At 36.3% G+C, this 19085-nt stretch overlaps 1 protein-coding gene across 1 annotated transcript in view; it reads left to right on the top strand.

The window, feature by feature from the left end:
* The first annotated feature begins 136 nt into the window (after window positions 1-136).
* Window positions 137-19085, top strand: part of CENPE (centromere protein E) — a 39329-nt gene continuing 20380 nt past the window's right edge. Inside the window, exons 1-25 of the mRNA XM_057384135.1 lie at window positions 137-266; window positions 374-465; window positions 1306-1395; window positions 1474-1592; window positions 2638-2757; window positions 3655-3736; window positions 3930-3997; window positions 4100-4171; window positions 5652-5703; window positions 6516-6603; window positions 6734-6860; window positions 7507-7626; window positions 8663-8821; window positions 9171-9315; window positions 11062-11156; window positions 11470-11526; window positions 11607-11774; window positions 13734-13808; window positions 14062-14184; window positions 14489-14623; window positions 15217-15394; window positions 15842-15996; window positions 16495-16809; window positions 17630-17941; window positions 18118-18276. Of these exons, the coding sequence (XP_057240118.1) occupies window positions 211-266; window positions 374-465; window positions 1306-1395; window positions 1474-1592; window positions 2638-2757; window positions 3655-3736; window positions 3930-3997; window positions 4100-4171; window positions 5652-5703; window positions 6516-6603; window positions 6734-6860; window positions 7507-7626; window positions 8663-8821; window positions 9171-9315; window positions 11062-11156; window positions 11470-11526; window positions 11607-11774; window positions 13734-13808; window positions 14062-14184; window positions 14489-14623; window positions 15217-15394; window positions 15842-15996; window positions 16495-16809; window positions 17630-17941; window positions 18118-18276 (3162 nt within the window). The 5' untranslated portion in view covers window positions 137-210. The remainder of the gene's footprint in view (window positions 267-373; window positions 466-1305; window positions 1396-1473; window positions 1593-2637; window positions 2758-3654; window positions 3737-3929; window positions 3998-4099; window positions 4172-5651; window positions 5704-6515; window positions 6604-6733; window positions 6861-7506; window positions 7627-8662; window positions 8822-9170; window positions 9316-11061; window positions 11157-11469; window positions 11527-11606; window positions 11775-13733; window positions 13809-14061; window positions 14185-14488; window positions 14624-15216; window positions 15395-15841; window positions 15997-16494; window positions 16810-17629; window positions 17942-18117; window positions 18277-19085) is intronic.

Raw genomic sequence — 19085 nt, 5'->3', positions numbered from 1 at the left:
GCTTCCCTTGCTCGCCCCCCCCCAGCTGCTGCCGAGTGGTACGCTCCACGACAGCCAATAGCGAGCGGCCTCGGGCGCAGTTCAAACTCCGGCGGCGGTTGGGGCGGACCCTCCCTGCTCCCGGTGCCATTCCCGGTGCCGGTGCCGGTGCCGGTCCCGTCCCTGTTCCCTGTTCCTTGTCCCTGTTCCGCTCATCCTTCCCGGGCGGGCATGGCGGACGAGGGCGCCGTCACGGTGTGCGTGCGTGTGCGGCCGCTCATCGCCAGGTGAGCCGCCGGGCCTGGAGCAGGCTGGGGCAGGTGGGAAAAGGGGGCCCGCGTTTTGGGAGCAGAGCCCTCGCCCAGTAAAGGTAACAGTGGGTCTCTTCTTTTAGAGAAAATGCCTCAGGAGAGAAAGTGTCCCTGCACTGGAGAAGCGAGAATAACACTGTTTCYGACGTGAATGGTACCAAAATATTTAGTTACGGTAAGAATATGGAAGCACCTCCTTTGATGCTTACGCGGACTTCGCTACTGTACTCTTGAAAGTGTCGACTGGGGTGAATGCCCTGAGCTTCTTGCCATGTCCGTCAACCTTCCCAGATTCGTAATTGTGAAGGAGTGTCATTGGGTCACGCAGGATTTCTGGTTTATGCAATATTGGGATGAGCTTTTGAGGTCAGCTTCCTGATGGACATKGCTTTCTCTCCTGGTTCATACTGTAGTGGCTTTGGAACACATTATTTTTCATATGAAATCCAATTTCAAATAGACTAGATGAGGGCTAGTCCAGAGCATTTAGGAAGCAGGGTATGGGAGAACCCAATCTCAAAAGTGATRCTGTCAATATCAGATCCTCATAACTAACTGGCTTCCTTTTAGTCTTTTCCTAATCATCGAGTGTGCTTGTTAATATGAATGTAGCCACTACAAAGATTTTTTCCTAGAATACAGATTCAGTAACAGCAGGYACCAGGTTAGGAGTTTAACAATTAKCCTGTCTTGTCAGGTTTACAATCCTCATAGAAAAAACTAGGCATAACTTTTTAGGATTAAATGGGATGACTGTTTAACTGTGTTCATCATTCTTAGGGTTTTTTACTTGTTTGTCATCTGTGCATTGTGTCTTTCTTGCTTTTGTGTTTAATATTTATTCTAAAACAAAATTTTTAAAGTGTGCATTAGTGTTACAATAATATTTATATTTGAATTGCCCTCCAAACAGTGATGCCCATTTATTGGATTTGTAGTCAGCAGTACTGAGTGATAGCTTGGTTTTGATTTGCAACACACTGGATTCACCTGCTTTATTGTTTTTGTTTTTAAGATCGTGTCTTTCATTCAAGCGACAACACTCAGCAGTTGTATGTTGGTGTAGCTGTTCCAATTATCCAATCAGCTGTGCAAGGCTATAATGGTAAGTTTTTAAACTGCATTTAAATCCTTTTTGTCATGTATTTCAGAGATAGCTAGTAAAACTTGACCTTCTTTCTAGGCACAATTTTTGCTTACGGACAGACTGCTTCAGGGAAGACTTACACAATGATGGGAAATGAAGATTCCATGGGCATTATTCCTAAGGCAATTCAAGATGTGTTCAAAATTATTTGTGAGGTGAGMAATTCTATTAAATTGAAGTGGCTGAAAGGAATAGTAATATTGATGGTTACATAAAAGTTAATTTTAGTATCAAGGGGCTTGTGAAGGAAATTAATTTATATTTGCCTGTATGTTGCAGTTACTTTGCTAGCYTGGCAAAGATGAGAGTTTAAAACAAAAAGCTAATGGGACTCTATTAGCTGAAATCAAATCAGAACAAAACTGRCTGTTGTTCACCTTGCAAGCATATTAAACATTGATTACAAATATARATAGGTACTCACTTGTTAATGTGGTAGATAATGTCATGTGAAGCTTTGTGTTTATTCTGCTATTTTAGAAGTTTTAAAAGTTAACGATATTAAAGATTTTTTTTTTTAGTGGGAAGAATATGACACTATTTACTTATTTCAGGCATACAAAAGAATTGCTAATTGTTCAATATTAATAAAAGTAAGAAGGTGTAAGTTAAAACTGTGATTTCGAAAACATTTGCAGAGTCCTTGCTTCTGCCTTATGGGTTTCAGGTAATGGTTACCAATTAATTGYAATGGTCAGTGCTTCTTTAAGGAGGTGCAGGGTACCCTTAGAGGGTTTATAGAAGTAAATAAAGTCAAGAAAACTTTCCTTGAGTCCATTGTGCAGCCTTTCATCATCCCAACATTCTCTACCAAGGAGGCAGGGGAGGAAGCRGCAGCAGCAAAGTAAATCTGAGCAAGCAAAGAGAGAAGACAAGCTATAAAAGAGAGGAAAGTGCCTAAACAGAAGGAAATTGATTATGGAAAGGGCACTTAAGTAGTAGAACTATTATCATGTTTCTGTAGGGCAGTTACCTTAATTTTATAACCTRTTAGAAGTGGTATACCATTAATGCAGCTGGAAAGAGGTGGGATAGAAGAAAAATTTTTCTGTAGTGGTAGATGCTAATGTCCGAGAGGATGAGGGGAACGAAATCTGTGGAACAATATCCAAACCTTTATCTCCAAGTTATGAATACTTGCACTAAAAGATGTCCCTCAGTTAGTCTGTTCTTTTTTTTCCTTTTCTCTTTCAACATTAGATTCCAGATAGAGAATTCCTGCTAAGGGTTTCTTACATGGAAATCTACAATGAAACAATTACAGATTTGCTTTGTGATAGTAGGAAAAAGAAGCCTCTGGGAATTCGTGAGGATGTTAATGTAAGTGGATGTTATACATATCATATCTGCTTGGAGTAAAAGAAGTTGGGAAAAAATGCCTTCAGAAGCATCTAATGGAAAACTTTCTGGGACAAATTGTCTAGTTMAATCTTCAGCATTAGTAGAAGGACACTTGATGTACCTGAATAACAGCAGTGACTTTGGGCTTGCTATTGCTAGTTAATCTTTATAAATCTTTATAGAAGTAGATTTGATCCTCAAGTTTTCCAGGMTGGTATATTTTATTTAAATTTAAACAGACTCAAGAGCTGTTTAGTGACACTTCTACAGACACAATGTTAAGCTCAATGTGCTTCAAGTTTCCAACAGATATACAGAGTTACTTTAATATCATCTTCTGATCATCTACCAAGTAGATACACTCTTCTTTTACTGTCATCATAGAATAACAGCTAGAGTAGAACTATTCAGTAGTATGCTCCCTATAGAAAAAGAAATCTATATTAACGCCGTCTTCAATTTCTTTATATTAAGTTTTGTAGCAAATAATAAAAAACATTGGTTTGGGTTTTGGGGTGCTTTTTTTTCTTTGGTTGCCTTAAATGATCATGGGTTTGGAACATAGAAAGAAGGGAAATTTACCAGTTGCATGACTATGTCCTTATAAGATTTACTCCTGGATTCCCTCAGAAATATGTCAAGAAGGCTATTTCACTCTGCATTTACATTTTTTAGGAWACTAAGTCTCTGCTGTTTGATTCTTGTGCCCTTAGGCCACAGTTTTGATCAAGGTTTAAACTTTACTCATCTTTTGTGTTTGGAGTAAAAGCACATTCACCTGTCGAATAAATACCATAATAATTGCTGGTAATGTTAACTTTTTGTACTGAAGTAGGCTTTGGAGTTCAGTAAAATTTATTACTATTTATTCTATAGAGGAATATATATGTAGAAGATCTGATTGAAGAGGTGGTRGTTTCCCCAGAACAAGTTATGGAATGGATCAGAAAAGGAGAAAGTAAGTATTTAGGAAATATCAGCTGATAGCTTAAAAAAGTTTGTTTAATCATGTATATGTAGAACCATGGAGTATCCCTTGGGGTTTATATTAATAAATCAAAGATTTTCAGAGAGTTTTAAAATCGTGGTTTTTGTCTATCTCCCGTTTATCAGTTTATAAACAGAAGTATTCTAATACTGTTTCTCGACAGGAAATCGCCATTATGGAGAAACAAAAATGAATGAGCACAGCAGCCGTTCTCACACTATCTTCAGAATGGTAAAACCTGTTTCACTACTACTTCACATCTGTTTAAAAACAGGAGTGATTTTGTTGTTTTCAAAGTGACAAAAACTTTMTTGCACTTTATTGCATTTCTAGATCATTGAAAGCAGAGAACGAAGTGACCCTTCAAATGCAAACTGTGATGGAGCAGTCATGGTTTCCCACTTGGTAAATGTCTATTTAAGACCTTTTGGAGTACAGCCTTACTGTTACTATTTGTTTGAGAAAATAATAGTGCATCAGAATAACTTACAAGAATTATTTGTTGTTAACTCTGACAGATGTTGCTKAAGTATAGAGGGAGAGTCCTGGGGCATTGTCTAGAGAAGATCTTCCCACCAAAGGGAGTTCTACATGAGAATTATTCAGAKTGGGTTGGGGAGTGTTATACCTTCCAGGAGCCTAAGGGACTTGCATTTGCATGTCAGAGCGCTCTTGCACTCTTTGTTAAATATATCTTCCCCTTCAATTGTTTCTGTCCACCGACAAGTTCAGTGAAGTAACTCGTAAAAGGGAAAACCTTAAGACTTCTCTTATCCTCAGATTTAGTTGTTGTTAAAAGAACATGTGACCTTTTAATTGCAAAAAGATTTTTTTCAGATGTAACCCCACTTAGCATGTTTGGTGGATTTCTGGCATATGAAATACCATAGTCTAGGGGGGAATGCAATTGGACACCATGAAATTTTATGGTTTCAGAAGCCTTTTCTTGATTCTTAGAAAATTATCTGAAACAACTGCAGGAATGGAACCAATGTGAAACTATTTGAACCTGCTAAAATCTGCATGAGTGCTCTTACCCAGAATTGGAAATAGCATGAAGTTAATCATGGATTGTGGAAAGAGCTTTCTATTCTGKCTTCATGTGAAAAGGCTCTGGGKTCTGAATGTTGTAARCACTTCTCATGCACTAGTATMTSATCAAACTAATGCCTACTTTTTGTKCTAYTGTAAGTTATGGTATCCACTGTTCCTACACCACCCCCCTCTGCCCTGTCTCAGTTCCAACTGACTTCAGAGTAACCACGACTAACACGGGTGAGGGGTTTTGGCCCTTTTGGCTTGTTGCTGCTTGGTGGAGTTRGTACAGGACTTTACACTTCTGAAGCAAAAACCCACTGAAGTGAGGGCTACTTGTGCAAACAAATAATTATGGGATGCCACAATGTTCTAGTTGACTTTGAACCAAATTCAGAGTGTGGCTCTTCCTCTCGTTGTGAATTTCTTCTTTTCCTTATCTCCACAATGGTTGGCAGGCAAGCAGAGAGATACAGTGGACTCAGAACAGGATACTAAATAATCTCATCTAGGCTCTTTCCTATGAAACATTCTTACAGCTTGAATTAGTAGCTAACACTTTTATACTGAGCAACTGAATTTATCTTTTTGTGAATGAGGATGGAGTTTGTTGCAGGGCAAGTCTGAAACACTATTTGGGATGGTATAATAAAGTTCATACAAATTCCATGTCCCTATGTACCTTGAAAGTATGAGTTGTGTGTAGTAGCTATGCGTTACTTTCAGTAATGACAGACCCCTTGCTTTTTTTAAGTTTAGTTTATGAAATTCTTAGCAGAGATTTAGAATTATGAGGTTTAAAAGCAGATTACCTCAGAACTAACCTGTGACTTATTTAATGAATTTGCAGAACTTGGTAGATCTGGCAGGCAGTGAAAGAGCTCGTCAAACRGGAGCTGAAGGTGAGTGTTAAATGAGGCTCYTCTGATGACCASTTCTGTTAATTAACYCTTACAAGAAACTMTGRTAGAAAGGAGATTATTTGATCTATRTGTTATTGTGTTATTTATTGTTTATAAATAAGGCCTTTTCCCCTTTGTAGGGCAGGCTCTACTCTGGAAAATGCTGTAAATGCTGTGAAGTGCAAACAATTAAGTAGTAATATGCCTTTTCTAGAACTGCAGGCCTAGCAGTAGTCCTGCACTGAGATAGTGGAATGGAGRTGACTCAGTGAAGGTGTACCTGTAATAACAAAATCACTAGAAGCTTTTCAGGGACTTTTGTGTAAAGGTGAAAAGTGAATAGATGGCTCACTCTTTGGGTAAGAGGAAGTTTGTCTGTTAACAGTGACAGCATGAAGCTGCACAAAAGTGCCTTTATGAGCAAAAAGGGAACTGAGGGAGACAAATAATAGTCTCTTACAAAGAAGGACTTATCTAAAACTTGTATGTAAGGCTGGCTTGTTATATGTGTAAGTGTAGGCATTTGCAAAATTTAGACAGGAAGCAAAATTAAAGTTCTTATGGCCCCAGCTACTTGCCATGTAAAGGTTCTAAATGTTTATTTGTGATTACTATTTTATTTCAATGTGTTTTTTCTATTATAAATGATTCCATACTGGCTGCTGATGGGTCACAGTGCATTGTGGCACTTGAGATTTAACTCTTGGGCAATCCCTCTGCACTTAAAGCAGCACAAAAGCTTGACAGGTGGAAAATGTATCTAAATACCATTTAAAATTTAAAATAATATTAATAAAATGTGTGGYACCTAGGTGTTCGACTGAAAGAAGGCTGCAATATAAATCGGAGCTTGTTCATTCTGGGTCAAGTTATCAAAAAGCTTTGTGATGACCCTTCTGGGTAAGCAACTTATGCCTGTTATAAAGCACTGCTACACTAAGAAAATAAAATCCTTTCTTTATAATCTTATTTTATAAATATATTTATTGCCTTTTTTCTATGCAGAAATCTGATTGGTTTTTTTTCTTAGCTTCATAAATTACAGAGACAGCAAGCTGACTCGAATTCTGCAGAACTCCCTTGGAGGAAATGCTAAAACAGTTATTATTTGTACRATTACTCCTGTTTCTTTTGATGAGACACTCAGTACTCTTCAGGTAAAGCTTCTCACCTGTTATCCTGCACTAGTCATTGTAGACTGGTTTGAGGAGTGGAAAATGTAATCTGCTGCATCTTTAATGATTTGGATATTTTGAAAGGCTTCTGTAAACTCAGAACTTGAAATATTTTTTCGGACACAGCATCTTGTTCCACTCATCTTGTGCTAGGTTGTCTACCTAGAGCTTTCTGAAAGTTGGAATAAAACTCCYCCTCTCCYTTGTCAGGCAGGAGATAACRGCTGTTATCTCMTTGACCWTTTCCAAATATAGTTAGAAAARTCCTTGWCAGCACAAGACRTTAGGCACTGCAGGAATTGAAATGTTAATGAACTGTATGTATTCTTTAGGTAGGATTGTCTTCCTTTTTGTTGATGTTTTGAGTTTTTTATTAAATAAAAAATAAYTTGCATAACACTTAAGAGTATCCCTTCACATTTTGGGTATTAATATCAAGCAAGGAAAACATRCCTTTTCAAAGCTTAGAACACATTAAAAATAAGCTAATTCAAATATTTGTGTCCTCTTATCTGCTGCTCTTTATCTACTAAACTCTCCCTTAAATTCTGTTTGGAAATGTGGGTCAGAATAAGTCTTTTTAGATACTTGTTCTTGAACTAWTGCCCATGAAAAAATGTTCTTCCAGTTTGCCAATACAGCCAAAGGAATGAAGAATACACCAAAAGTCAATGAAGTACTTGATGATGATGCTCTCCTGAAGAGATACCGCAAAGAAATTCTGGATTTGAAAAAGCAGCTGGAGGAAGTATGTAATAAATTAATCTATCCTTAGTACTGATAGCTCTTTGGAGACCACCTGTTTTAAACCAAAAGCAGTTAAATTTGGAGGGGTAGGTGAACTCTCTAATGTGATATCTGCATTTTTATTGAGAGAATAGTAATTAAAAAGATGATGCATAGTCTAGAACAACTGATGATAGTCAACATTGTGTGAAAATGAAGACTGAATGAGATCAACTAACAATTGTTAGTTGGTTGCACCTAATCAGTAGGTTAACATAATTAAGAAGTAGCACTTTGTCATGCCTTTATAGCATACTTTTACTGATCAAAAGACACAATATAATTAATTAATCTAAGAAGTTATTGAATGTCCAATAAAGATCCCAACTTTCTATTTTTTCCTCCCTTACTGATGTCTAACTTCAGTCTGAGTTGCAGGAAGTTGCATCTGCATTGATATCACTGGCAAAGTTGCGTCTAGAAAATAAACAACAGTAACTTGCCACCAAACCATGTAGTTTCTCATGTTTATCTTTCTCTAAAAATCTATGGAACTGTGGAATAATCTTGATATCTTGTTAGACCACAGATGATAAAACATAAATCATGGGAAAATAATGATGCTGAACATATTGTTTTAGTGCATTAAATCAAAGTATGCACATTTTTAATTGCAAATTATAAATACCCTTAGAGAAAAAAATTTAGAAAAATTAATTATTTCTCTTTTTTAAATGATTATGAATTTGCAACATAGACTTGAACTTGGGATTATGTTTCCTTTCTTCTGAGATAGTAGCTAGTGAGTTATGTTTCAAAGAAAGCTTTCTTTTGTAGCTAGAAAAATCTGAGGCTATATWGTTTCTGGGAATTTTGACCCCTTTTAAATACTAAATCTGCAGTCAAATAGTAGACTAAATTGTCAGTTTAATATTAACAATTAAAGATTCCTCTTCCAGACTTTAAAGAGTATATGTGTGTAGTTTTTAAATTTATCTTCTGTAGGAGTAGTTTCTGCTCTTAYAATGTCAGTTTAATTAATCTCCTCTTTATGGAAGGTGTCTTCAAAAACTCACATTCATGCAATAGAAAAGGACCAGTTGGCCCAGCTGTTGGAAGAAAAAAATTCTCTTCAAAAAGTACAGGAAGACAGAATACGAAACTTAACGGAGATGCTGGTGACTTCTGCTTCCTTTGCCTCAAAACAGAATATTAAAGTAAGCACCTGKTCCAGATCTTACTTGATAACTCTGAAATACTTTGCAAAAGGTAATATTAAATACATAGGTTAATATTGATAATAAAGAGTAAGTATGATGGGCAGTTTTCATGTTTTTTAGTATTTTTAAAGGKCTGACTTTTAAATAAATTTYTGARTATCAATTMAATGTGTTGCCCTGTGCTGAACAGACCACAGAAACTTTTTGCTTTCCAAGTAATTTTGAGGAAACTGCAACATACTGTCTAGTTAACTGCTGGTACTGATCCAGAACTAGTCTGATGCAATGTTTACTGTCTACCTAGTGGTTTGGTTTTATCACTTTTTCTGTRAATGCTTTTTTAAAGGCCAAGAGAAGAAGAAGAGTTACTTGGGCTCCTGGTAAAATAAACCAGGGAAATGTGAACTTCTTTGAAGACTTTGAAAATGCAATGGCGACTGAAACAAAAAAAATGAAGTTGTCTCTGCCAGCAGTACCAGATGTGGAGGATTGTAAGTAACTTTGGGGAAAAAATAAGGAAAATCTGCAAAGCAACTTTGAAGTCAGAAGTAATCCATTTTTAATAAATCTAAGTTTAAATCAAATTAATTTGCTAACAGTACAAAAGATAATTTTAGTTGGCACTGTATTCAGATGATATTTTATTAACTCAATTTTAAAAGTTGTTTGTAAGGAAGTCACATTCGTCTACCAGCAAAGAATGCTGCCTCGAAGGGAAGTGGGTTTAGCACAACAATACTGGTAGTTCTTGTGCTGGAAATAAGGTTCACTTTATTTAAAAAGCAGGAGCATAAGTCTTATTCTCCAGGTGAAATAATGTGTAGCATGGCCATCAGGTCCCCTCTCTCTACTCTGTGGTCCAGAGGAGGACCACAGACATGATCACAGGGCTGGGACACTTCTCCTGTCAGAAAAGGCTGAGAAAATTGGGATTGTTCAGCCTGAAGAAAAGGCTCTATTGTGATCTAATTGCAGCATTCCAGGGCCTGAAAGCGGCCTACAGGAAAGCTGGAGAGGGTGTGTAGAGATAGCAGGGAAATGGTTTTAAACGGAGAGAGTAGGTTTGGATTAGATACTGGGAAGAAATTCTTTACTGTGGGGGTGGTGGGGCACTGGCATAGGTTGCCCAGAGAAGTTGTGGATCCCTGCAAGTGTTCACAGCCAGGTTGGATGGGGTTTTGAGCAACCTGGTCTAGTGGAAGTTGGTCCTGCCCATGGCAGGGTGGCTGGAGCTAGATGGTCTTTGAGCACCTTTTCAACCCAGACTATTCTATGATTCTGTGAAATTCCTGATAAATAACTTTACAAGCATTGCGTTACATTTCCCAAAGGGAATGAGTTGATACTTAGCACAAATAAGTTGATTGTAGCACAAATTAAAAACAAATTAACAAAACTCCAAATGTTCTTGTGCACACTTTGAATGGAAGTTGCTTCTACCACCCCAGCTCCCCTGGATATTGAGCTTTTAATTTCTTAAAACTAAAGGTTAGAGGTAAGTGTGACATAAATGGCAGGGTCTACACAAACAGTTCTGCCATGCAGCCTACCCCAATCCCCCAGTTTTTTGGGGAAGTGTTCTTTAACACAGACTATCCATTCCACCCCTATTCTACCCCCAAAAAGGAGGGGGAAAAATGGAGAGGTGTGTGTGTAAAATTCCAAAATTTTATGGGGGCAGTCATTACTTAAATACCAGATTGAGACAGAAATTCAAGGACCCATAAGAGAARGAAAACTGAAAATTAGAAAAGAAATTTTCTAAGAAAATTGAACTGAAGACAAGAGGACAATTCAATGTTGCTGGATTACATCTTCTTATACCCTTATTATCTATCCTTCCATCAAACCCTTTTGCTTGTATGTGGATTGGTTTGGGCTTTTTTTTCTGAATGGGGTGGGGTGGTTTTTTTCTTTATATCTTGCAGGTTACTGTTGAATGGTTCTTTCCTCAACACTTAAACTTTTCCTAGTCTGTAGTTAAGTAACTTCATCAACTTGTGATAAATTTAGCTTCATCAACTTGTGATAAGATGGTCAGCCTAAGTATTGGTACTGGACTTCAGTGGTGTTCCCTTTCATGCCAGAAAATCAGGAGAGTCAGAAGTCCTACTCAGTGTGCTGTGGTTTTGSCACTGAATGATTGTTTCCAAAGTGGTAAAATTATTTTATGGGAAAATTCTTGATGCTCAGTTTCAAATCTGCTGAAACTTTTGTTAATACCTCTTTCTTTTCAGCTACCTTAGAGAATTCTGAATATGACAACTCTTGCCTGATGGTTCCTGATCAAATTTCAGAAGGAGAATGGATTGCTGGTCCTAACATGAATTGGGTAACATCATAATCTGTTTTGACTTTCTAATACTTTGCATATGCATAACATGCTTCTCAGTAAGATCAGCCTTACTGTTCTGTAGAACACCAGTATTCTGTKTCTGCTGAATTATTGAAACTGGTTAGAAAGTCTCTTGGACATCTCTGTGAAGCTGTGGTATGGTTCTGTGCTTCTATGGGTTTGTGGCAAATGACCCAGTAAACTTTGGTCTTTAAACAGGACTAGCTGTGAAAAGACAAGCAACAGGGAATGTAACACTCAAGCTGTTTGATCTTGTAGATCTGCTAAATGAGAGTGTTTCTTTCTCTAGACTCAGAAAGACTTTGAAGAATCYGTGCAGCTCTGTGAAGCATTAGCACTAGAAAAGGTAGGTCTGTTCTAAATTTTCTAGAAATAAGGCTGACATTGCAGCAACAGCTTCTAAAGTTTCTTGTGCTGCTTCTTCAGGATATTGCTGTAAATGAGGTCAACGCCCTGCAAGCTAACTTTAATAACCTAGTGCTGGAAAATGAGCAGTTGAAATCAGAAATAAATGAAATGARAGAGAAACTGAAGGAAAAAAAAGAAATAGATGAATTTGAAGCACTGGAAAGACAAACACAAAAAGACCTTGAGGTAAGCTGCATATAAAYAGATATTAATTCTCTATGCTTAAAAGCTTTCTAGGGTTTATTCAGTGTACATAGCCTTGGATGTTGATTCACAAATGGATGATGTTATAAGCTACATTCAGCAACAGAATCAATGAACCCAGGATTTAAACTGGGTTTACTTGGAGTACAGAATTCACACAAATTTTTGAAGAAGCCTGGTTAAACATGTATTTGTGTGTATATATGTAGCTATATGTTATTTTTATAAATGTGTGATCTGAATTTCATTCTAGACTTCTGTGAGGCAGTTGTTTTGCTACTTAAATATATTTTAGAGCTGCTTTGAAGTATGGTTGCTAAACCATATTTCCATATTTCTTGTGAGAAATGTCTTATAAACCAAGATAGGTCTGGCTTTTGGTAATCCATGGACTATGTGAACATTATCTATTTCACTTAGTCATGAAATAATTTTAAAATAATATGTGAATAGTAATGTCTGGAAAATCAAAATATTGTACTTCGTGCCAGGAAGTCAGAAAAAATGCAAACTTACCTACTGGATAACTTACGATATAGGAAGTGCTGACTTTCACTTCACCTCTTTGTGTGGTTATTGGAGATGTTCCTTGTTTGTCCAAATGTTTATGCTCTGATTCTGTAGTCTAAAATTCTTATTACTTGTATTAGGTTCTACCTGCCCAAAGGATAGACTGTAAGATAAGTTATGGCCAAAAAAAAGCCAAAACAGTAATTTGAGTTATTGAGACAGGGATGTATTATTCCATTTCCTTCCTGATACCTTTATTGGACATTACTTGTGCACATTAGTCTGTGTAATATCCTCCAATTATGACACTGACATTGAAGTTTGTTGCATCCTTTTGCATTGTTATTACATGTTATAATTTAACAATATTACTGCTTATTTGCATTYGTATTCCCTTCAATGATTTATGGATCTTAACTAAAATGGATTCATAAAATATTATTATTTAGCTTGTATTTAAGATTCTTTTTAGAAGACCCTTTGTATGCTAGACTGAATATTCTATCTTCCTTAGCCAGTTTTTAACAAATTCTAAGTTAATTTTCCCTGCAAAGTTTTTGCATAGCTAATAACAGATGCAACATCTAAAGTAGTTTCTATTGCAAGAATTGCTTTTTAATTATTTGTTTTCAGATATCTCAGGACAGTCCATAAAATRTAAGCAATTATTGATATCCATGTAGYGGATTAATTACAGCATTACTAAAARTTCACATACCTCTCCAAATACATTAGAAGAAATGTATTAGTTTGTACAGGTAATCTGTATAGGAATATTCACAGGAGAGTACTTATTTTAAAGCTTTTAGATGATCTTAAATTTATAGATTAGATTTTCTTAACCTAAGCTTGTGACTACATATAAGTACTTGTAAATGAGTGCTTATTGTAAAACTTTTCTAACAAAGACCAAAAGAAAGAAATTGAAAAATCTCCTATCTAATCTTCTACTTGTGACTTCTTTCAGAAAATGCCACTAAATGTGTTCATGGCTTGTTTTACTTCCATTCTGGCACCTTCTCATTCCTGTTAGTGGATATATTAAATCACAAATATCTGCACTGCATTATGAAAAGCTGCTTGGCATCACTTGAATTTGAAGTGTTGTATCTATGCAATTTCTATATTAATTGCTTTGATCACATTGCTCTCGCTCATCAAACTATYACAGATCAAATTGTACTTGAATCCTTTCTAATTGCAGGGAAKCTAAAACAGGGCTTTGCATTGCATCTATCCAATCTGAAAGAATGTGTAGCATCTTGATTTGTAGCTGTTTAAGTAGGTGTGTGAGTATGTATGCAGTTTGCCCACTACTAAAACAGAAAACACAAGATAGATCTGGCTTGTTTTCATGGTGTTGGCAACTAAAACTACTGGTGTGGGTGCTTTCTAACATCCTCTGCAATTTTGCTTTAATTTGCTCCACAGATTCAACTAATGCATGAAATTACCAACTTAAAGAATCTAGTTTCAAATGCTGAAGTGTACAATCAGGAACTTGAGGTGAGCCTCTCCATGAATTTACAGGTAGTAAGACTTGTATGAAATGTGCTTGGTTTATTTAGCTTGAAATACTGAATCTGCTGAGGACAAGCTAGACATCAGTGGGCTCTGGTTAATCTTACAAGCTATAAGGAGGATATGTATGTGYCTAAAAACCATGAATGCTTTCTGTGTAGGTTTTGATACATTCTGACTTGAAAAACCAAATGGAGCACTAGAATCTTTTTTCCCCCTTTATTTCTCCAACTTTTAGGTAGAAATAAATTCCAAACTGGAACAGCTGAAAGAGAAAGAGAACAAAATAAATATATTACAGAATCGTGTGGAAGAACTACAAAAAGCARGATTGGAAAAAAAGGAGACATCTTTTTCAGTGGTAAACTTGAGTTTTCTACGGGGTTGAGGAATCACTTTGGTTTTCCTGAGTTGAATTATTTTTAGGTATAACTGTGGTATAGTAAATATCCACTTCCATAAGAGATGTTAGAAATTCATACAGTGGTACTCTGGGGAAGTCAAGCTATGGGAAACACTGCTCTTTATCCCATCTCTCAAACAACCTGCTACTGTTTTTCTTTGTTTTCTGAGCTTGTATTTACATTTAACCACGTTAGAATGAATACATTTGCTTTATTATGGCTTTGTGGTTTTTTTACTTGTTTGAGTATTGTCTTTTTCAGGGAGACACTGATAAGCTAATTGAGGAAATTCAGCAGCTGARCAAATCCCTCTTTGACAGTGAAGCCGTAGCCTTGGATGCCAAAAAGGAATCTGCTTTTCTCAGAAGTGAAAATTTGGAGTTGAAAGAGAAGATGGCAAGTACCTGTTGAACTGCATTTATGGCTGTAACAACTGCTGTTAAGGGCCTGTCTGCTTCCAGACTAGAGAAGGCAATCAGTGCGGTGAAGCACTAGACATTAGATTTCTCCAAATACTCTTRTTATGGAATTTGTGGAAAATTGGTCTTCAGGAAAGAGATAAAAAGAAAGTAAAGGCATTTTCCGCAGGAGTGGGCGGTTAGTATGTTTACCAGGAGAGACAGAAAGAGAGAAGAGAGCAAAGCATTCTTTAGGGCATTATTAGGACRTAAGAGTTCAGACCTAATTTTACCAGAGAACAAAGGAGAATAAGAGATGTGAACTCAGAAGTGGTATGGAGCTTACTTTGAGCTTTGAAAAAATAGTAAAGACAAAACAGTAGCAGCAGCTGTAGCCTTGATCTCTAAGATATGTCTTGTTAGAGGACTCTGACAAGAATGCAGTTGTTAAATTGTGCCTTATTCTGCCATATTTATCAAGGTTAAACTGTTCAGAGTGACAATTGAAAATGTACCAGATGCATTACTTAAATGTTAAACACATAGACTTTTATTTTGTGTGTGACTTGCATGTTGTATTGTTTTCCTGAGAATGAACTCTTAAATAACTACAATCAAATGCAAAAGGATGTTCAATTATATCAAAGCCAAATAGAAGCGGGAAAAACCAGTTACCGAAAAATGCAAGCTGACTTGCAGAGAGAGTTGCAATCTTTGTTTCAAGAAAACACAAGATTGACTTCACTGATGGAGGGTAAAGTTCCAAAAGGTACTGTTCCAGGTGGTGCTTTTTCCCTGCTTCCCCTGTACTCTCTTTTCCCTCTAATGGTGGGAGGATAGGCAAGGCTTTGGCTCTTGGCTTTTTGAATGCTTGGAGACTATCAGTATAAAAATACTGGAGTAGCTGGTATTGCTGGCATGCAGTAATTGCTTGAGCACCTTGAATTTTTTGGTAAGTTTTACAGGTTTTGTATTTTGCACAGTCAAGTTAAAGAAGGTTTTTGGAGAGAATCTAAAATAAACTGGATATCAACCAAACAAGTGCTGACAGTATTCAGACCAAGAGCTTAATCTTTCAATTGTTTGCCACAGTAAAGTACATTTTTCTGACATTATACTTGTATGAGATCCAGAATGCATTATAAATCTTCTGCTTAATTTAAAATATGCTTTTGTTCTCTTGCACTTGCTTACTATTCTAAACTTAATTCTCCAGATTTGCTCTCTCATGTGGAGCTGGAAAAAAAGGCAGCTGATTTAAAAGGAGAACTCGAAAACGCTTTGAAAGAGAATGCACTTCTACAAAAACAAGTAAATGAGCTATCAGAATTTCAATCCCTACCAAATACTGTTGAGATGCAGAAAAAAGAGGTAAAAAAAAAAAATCCAACCTTTTTTCTTGATTCTGTATTGTACTTGACTGGTAATGTACTAATGGAGGCCTATTGGATATGTAGTTTTAAAGCCAAAAGTTCTCATGAATCAACCTGAGATTTTTACAGCTAAGTTTGTTAAATTGTTGTTTCTCAGGTGTTTAATATTTATRCCTAAGAATAAGTTTAAGATCATATGTTTAGTCACTGTCTGCTGTAATTTATCATTATTTTCTAGTACAACATTTGCATGTCTGTTTGGTATGGTCACCATTGATAACTGAATGTATAGTTATAATGGTGTTGGAACCTGCATACTATTCTAAAACTTTTTTTTGTCTAATTGGGCAAAGAGAAAATATTAAGATGTATTGTGGTCTATGTTTTCCTGTACTTGGTTTCCTATATCTGCWTATGTACCTGGTTTTTATAATGAAGTTATAACAAATATTGATTTAGAAAACACTATATATAAATATTGCTTTTCTGTTGGCAGATTCTTGAAAAATGTGARGAGTTACACTTATTAAAACTGGAAAATGAAAAGCTGCTTTCTGAAGTAGCTGATAATGAAACGAGACTTAAACATATGACAGAAGAAATTGAAAAATCAAAAGACARTCTAGCAGATGCACAACTGAAATATGTGAAGTCAGATCAGGAATATGTAGCACTTAAACAGCTCCATGAAGAAATAGAACAAAAGTACATTGCTGCATCAGAAAGCAATGAACAAATGAAGCTCCAAATAGAATGTCTATCTAAAGAAGCACAAGAGTCCAAAACAACTTTGGATGAAGTGAAATTAGAGGTCAGTGTCAGCTTGCTCCTTTTTACACATAAGACTTGAAGAATTAATTCATAAAATTTAAAAAAAAATGTTTTGGATAAATACTCTTAAAGACATGAGATATATCATTGACTTCGTCTGCCATGAGTGAGTATTACTTATTCTGTGCCAGGGGGTATGATGTTGAAGGATTACTCAGCTCAGTGGTCTGTTTTTGTGGGAAAAAAAATATATGTTGCTCCAGGTTTTCCTTCTGTACTTGATCACTTCATTCTTCTTTTCTTTTTAGTGTTCTTAAGTAATGTCTTTACGTAATTTTTTTTTCTATAAATGCTGCTCTCACCTGCTCTATATAAAGTCATAGAAAAAAGGTTTCTTYATTGGGAACTGGAGACCTTTTAGAACACAACTTTGCTCAAATGAGAGAGAATCACCACAGAAATTGGCCATTAGAAAGGAAAAATCTTAAAAAAAAACAATCAAGAAGAAAAGGAAGCTAAAGATATGTATCTTTGACAAAGCTTTGGGCACTGCTGTGGCTCTCATATACCAGCTTTGGTTTTGATAATTCCTAAGCAATGCTACAGTTTCATGTGTAGTGCTATGCTTCAGTAAGACTTTTGCTGCTAAGGAGAAAGACACAGGAAGGTTCCAWAAAGAAATGCTTATTTATTGTGGGCAAGAGTATAAGCAGTGACCTAAAGGAAATAATTAACTTCATAGCTAGCATCTCTCATTCTTTCTAAGCTTATAAAAGAATCTGTGAGAACATGTACACATAATGGAGTTCTACATTACAATTAAAGTGTTTGGCTTTTATTTTTTTTTTTGCAAACTAAAGCTCTCTAGCAAAATGAAAGAATTGGAAGAAAAAACAGCTGAGCAAAACCARCTTCTTGAGTTAAGAGAAAATCTTATTCAAACTCAGCAGAAGTTAAATGAAATGGAGCAATTAAAAGAGGAAGAAAGGAATAGTGAATTGAGACTGGAGGCCAAGGATTYGGAGATCCAGGCAATCTTGCAGCAGCTTACTGAATGTCGGGAAGAAATAAAAACTCTAACMCAGGAAAGAGATGACCTGAAGCAAAAAGAGGAGTCTCTCCAAGCTGAGACAGAGCAACTCAGAGAGGATATAAAGGAGACCGTTTCAACGGTAGGAATTTTGCATTTTTAGGAATAGATCATGCATGTTAAGACTTATAAACTATATTAAAATATTTAGGAGAATATAGGCGTAGGAGTTTGTGTAGTTGTTTATAATCCAGGAATACTTACTAATAGTGAAATATTTGTATTTTCTTTGTGGATTTTCTGTCTTCTATTCTAAAGAACATCTTGGCACAGGAAGATCTGAGAAATACACAAAGTTCTCTGAAGGAATCCCAGAAAACTGTCAAGAAGCTGGAAAAAAGTATTTCTGAAAAAGAATCTCAGATTCTGAGTGTTGAAGAGGCACTAGGGAAAACCATTAAAGAACTCCAAATACAGGTAAAAGTTTATGTAATAATTAAAACRAGCCCAGTTAATCTGCTTATAGTTTCTTTGCGTGTCCTTAATTTTCTAGGCTCTTAATAGCAWGTGGGCAAGAAAATAGTACTGTCTAATCCAGTCTTTATCAGCTGCTGCTCTGTTTCTGTAGAGCTTCAAGCTGCAATGTACACTCTAATAAACCTTTGCTTCACTAGTGTGCCCCATGTTTGTGGCTTTAAGTGGTGGCATTGGGTGGCAAATGGAAGAAGAGATAATTGTTACTGAAGTGCAGCAATGAGGATAAGGATTTATAACAGTYCCAATGAGAACATGTGATTGTCAATGGCAGCTCAGATCCCAGCGTACAGCAGAAGGGTCCTCCACTGGGTTGTGTGCCTATTTATTCAATAATTAGCAAAGAAGGGTGCCAAGAATGTTGTCTGGTGCTCCACTGGCAGTTTTTCTGGAGGGAGAATCCACACTATGTGAGATGGGTTTTTTTTTGCCTGAGCTGTGTTAGCTACCTGAAAGTCAAAGGTAGTAAACTCAGAATTTGCCTGCTTCAGAACAGATGCATAAAAGGAAATCCAGTAGGTTGTTTCTTTGGCTTCTTCCTTTCAGATATTTTCTAGCTAGAAATCTGGCCTATATTGCAGAAGGTACTACCAAACTATTAAAATTTAAAACAAAAAAGGTGGAAGGGTCCAAGAGTTGCTTTTGAAGCTTTTCTACTTCGGTTATACTGGCTTGATTTTAAAAATACCATAAGAGAGTGAATCAAACAAAATTTTGGCATTTAACTTTATTTTGAATTGATGAAAATGCTG

This window comes from Malurus melanocephalus, unplaced genomic scaffold, assembly GCF_030028575.1.
Source record: "Malurus melanocephalus ecotype Western Australia unplaced genomic scaffold, MMel_1.1 scaffold_688, whole genome shotgun sequence".
In the NCBI taxonomy this organism is placed as follows: Eukaryota; Metazoa; Chordata; class Aves; order Passeriformes; family Maluridae; genus Malurus; species Malurus melanocephalus.
This window is presented reverse-complemented; position numbering and strand designations above follow the sequence as displayed.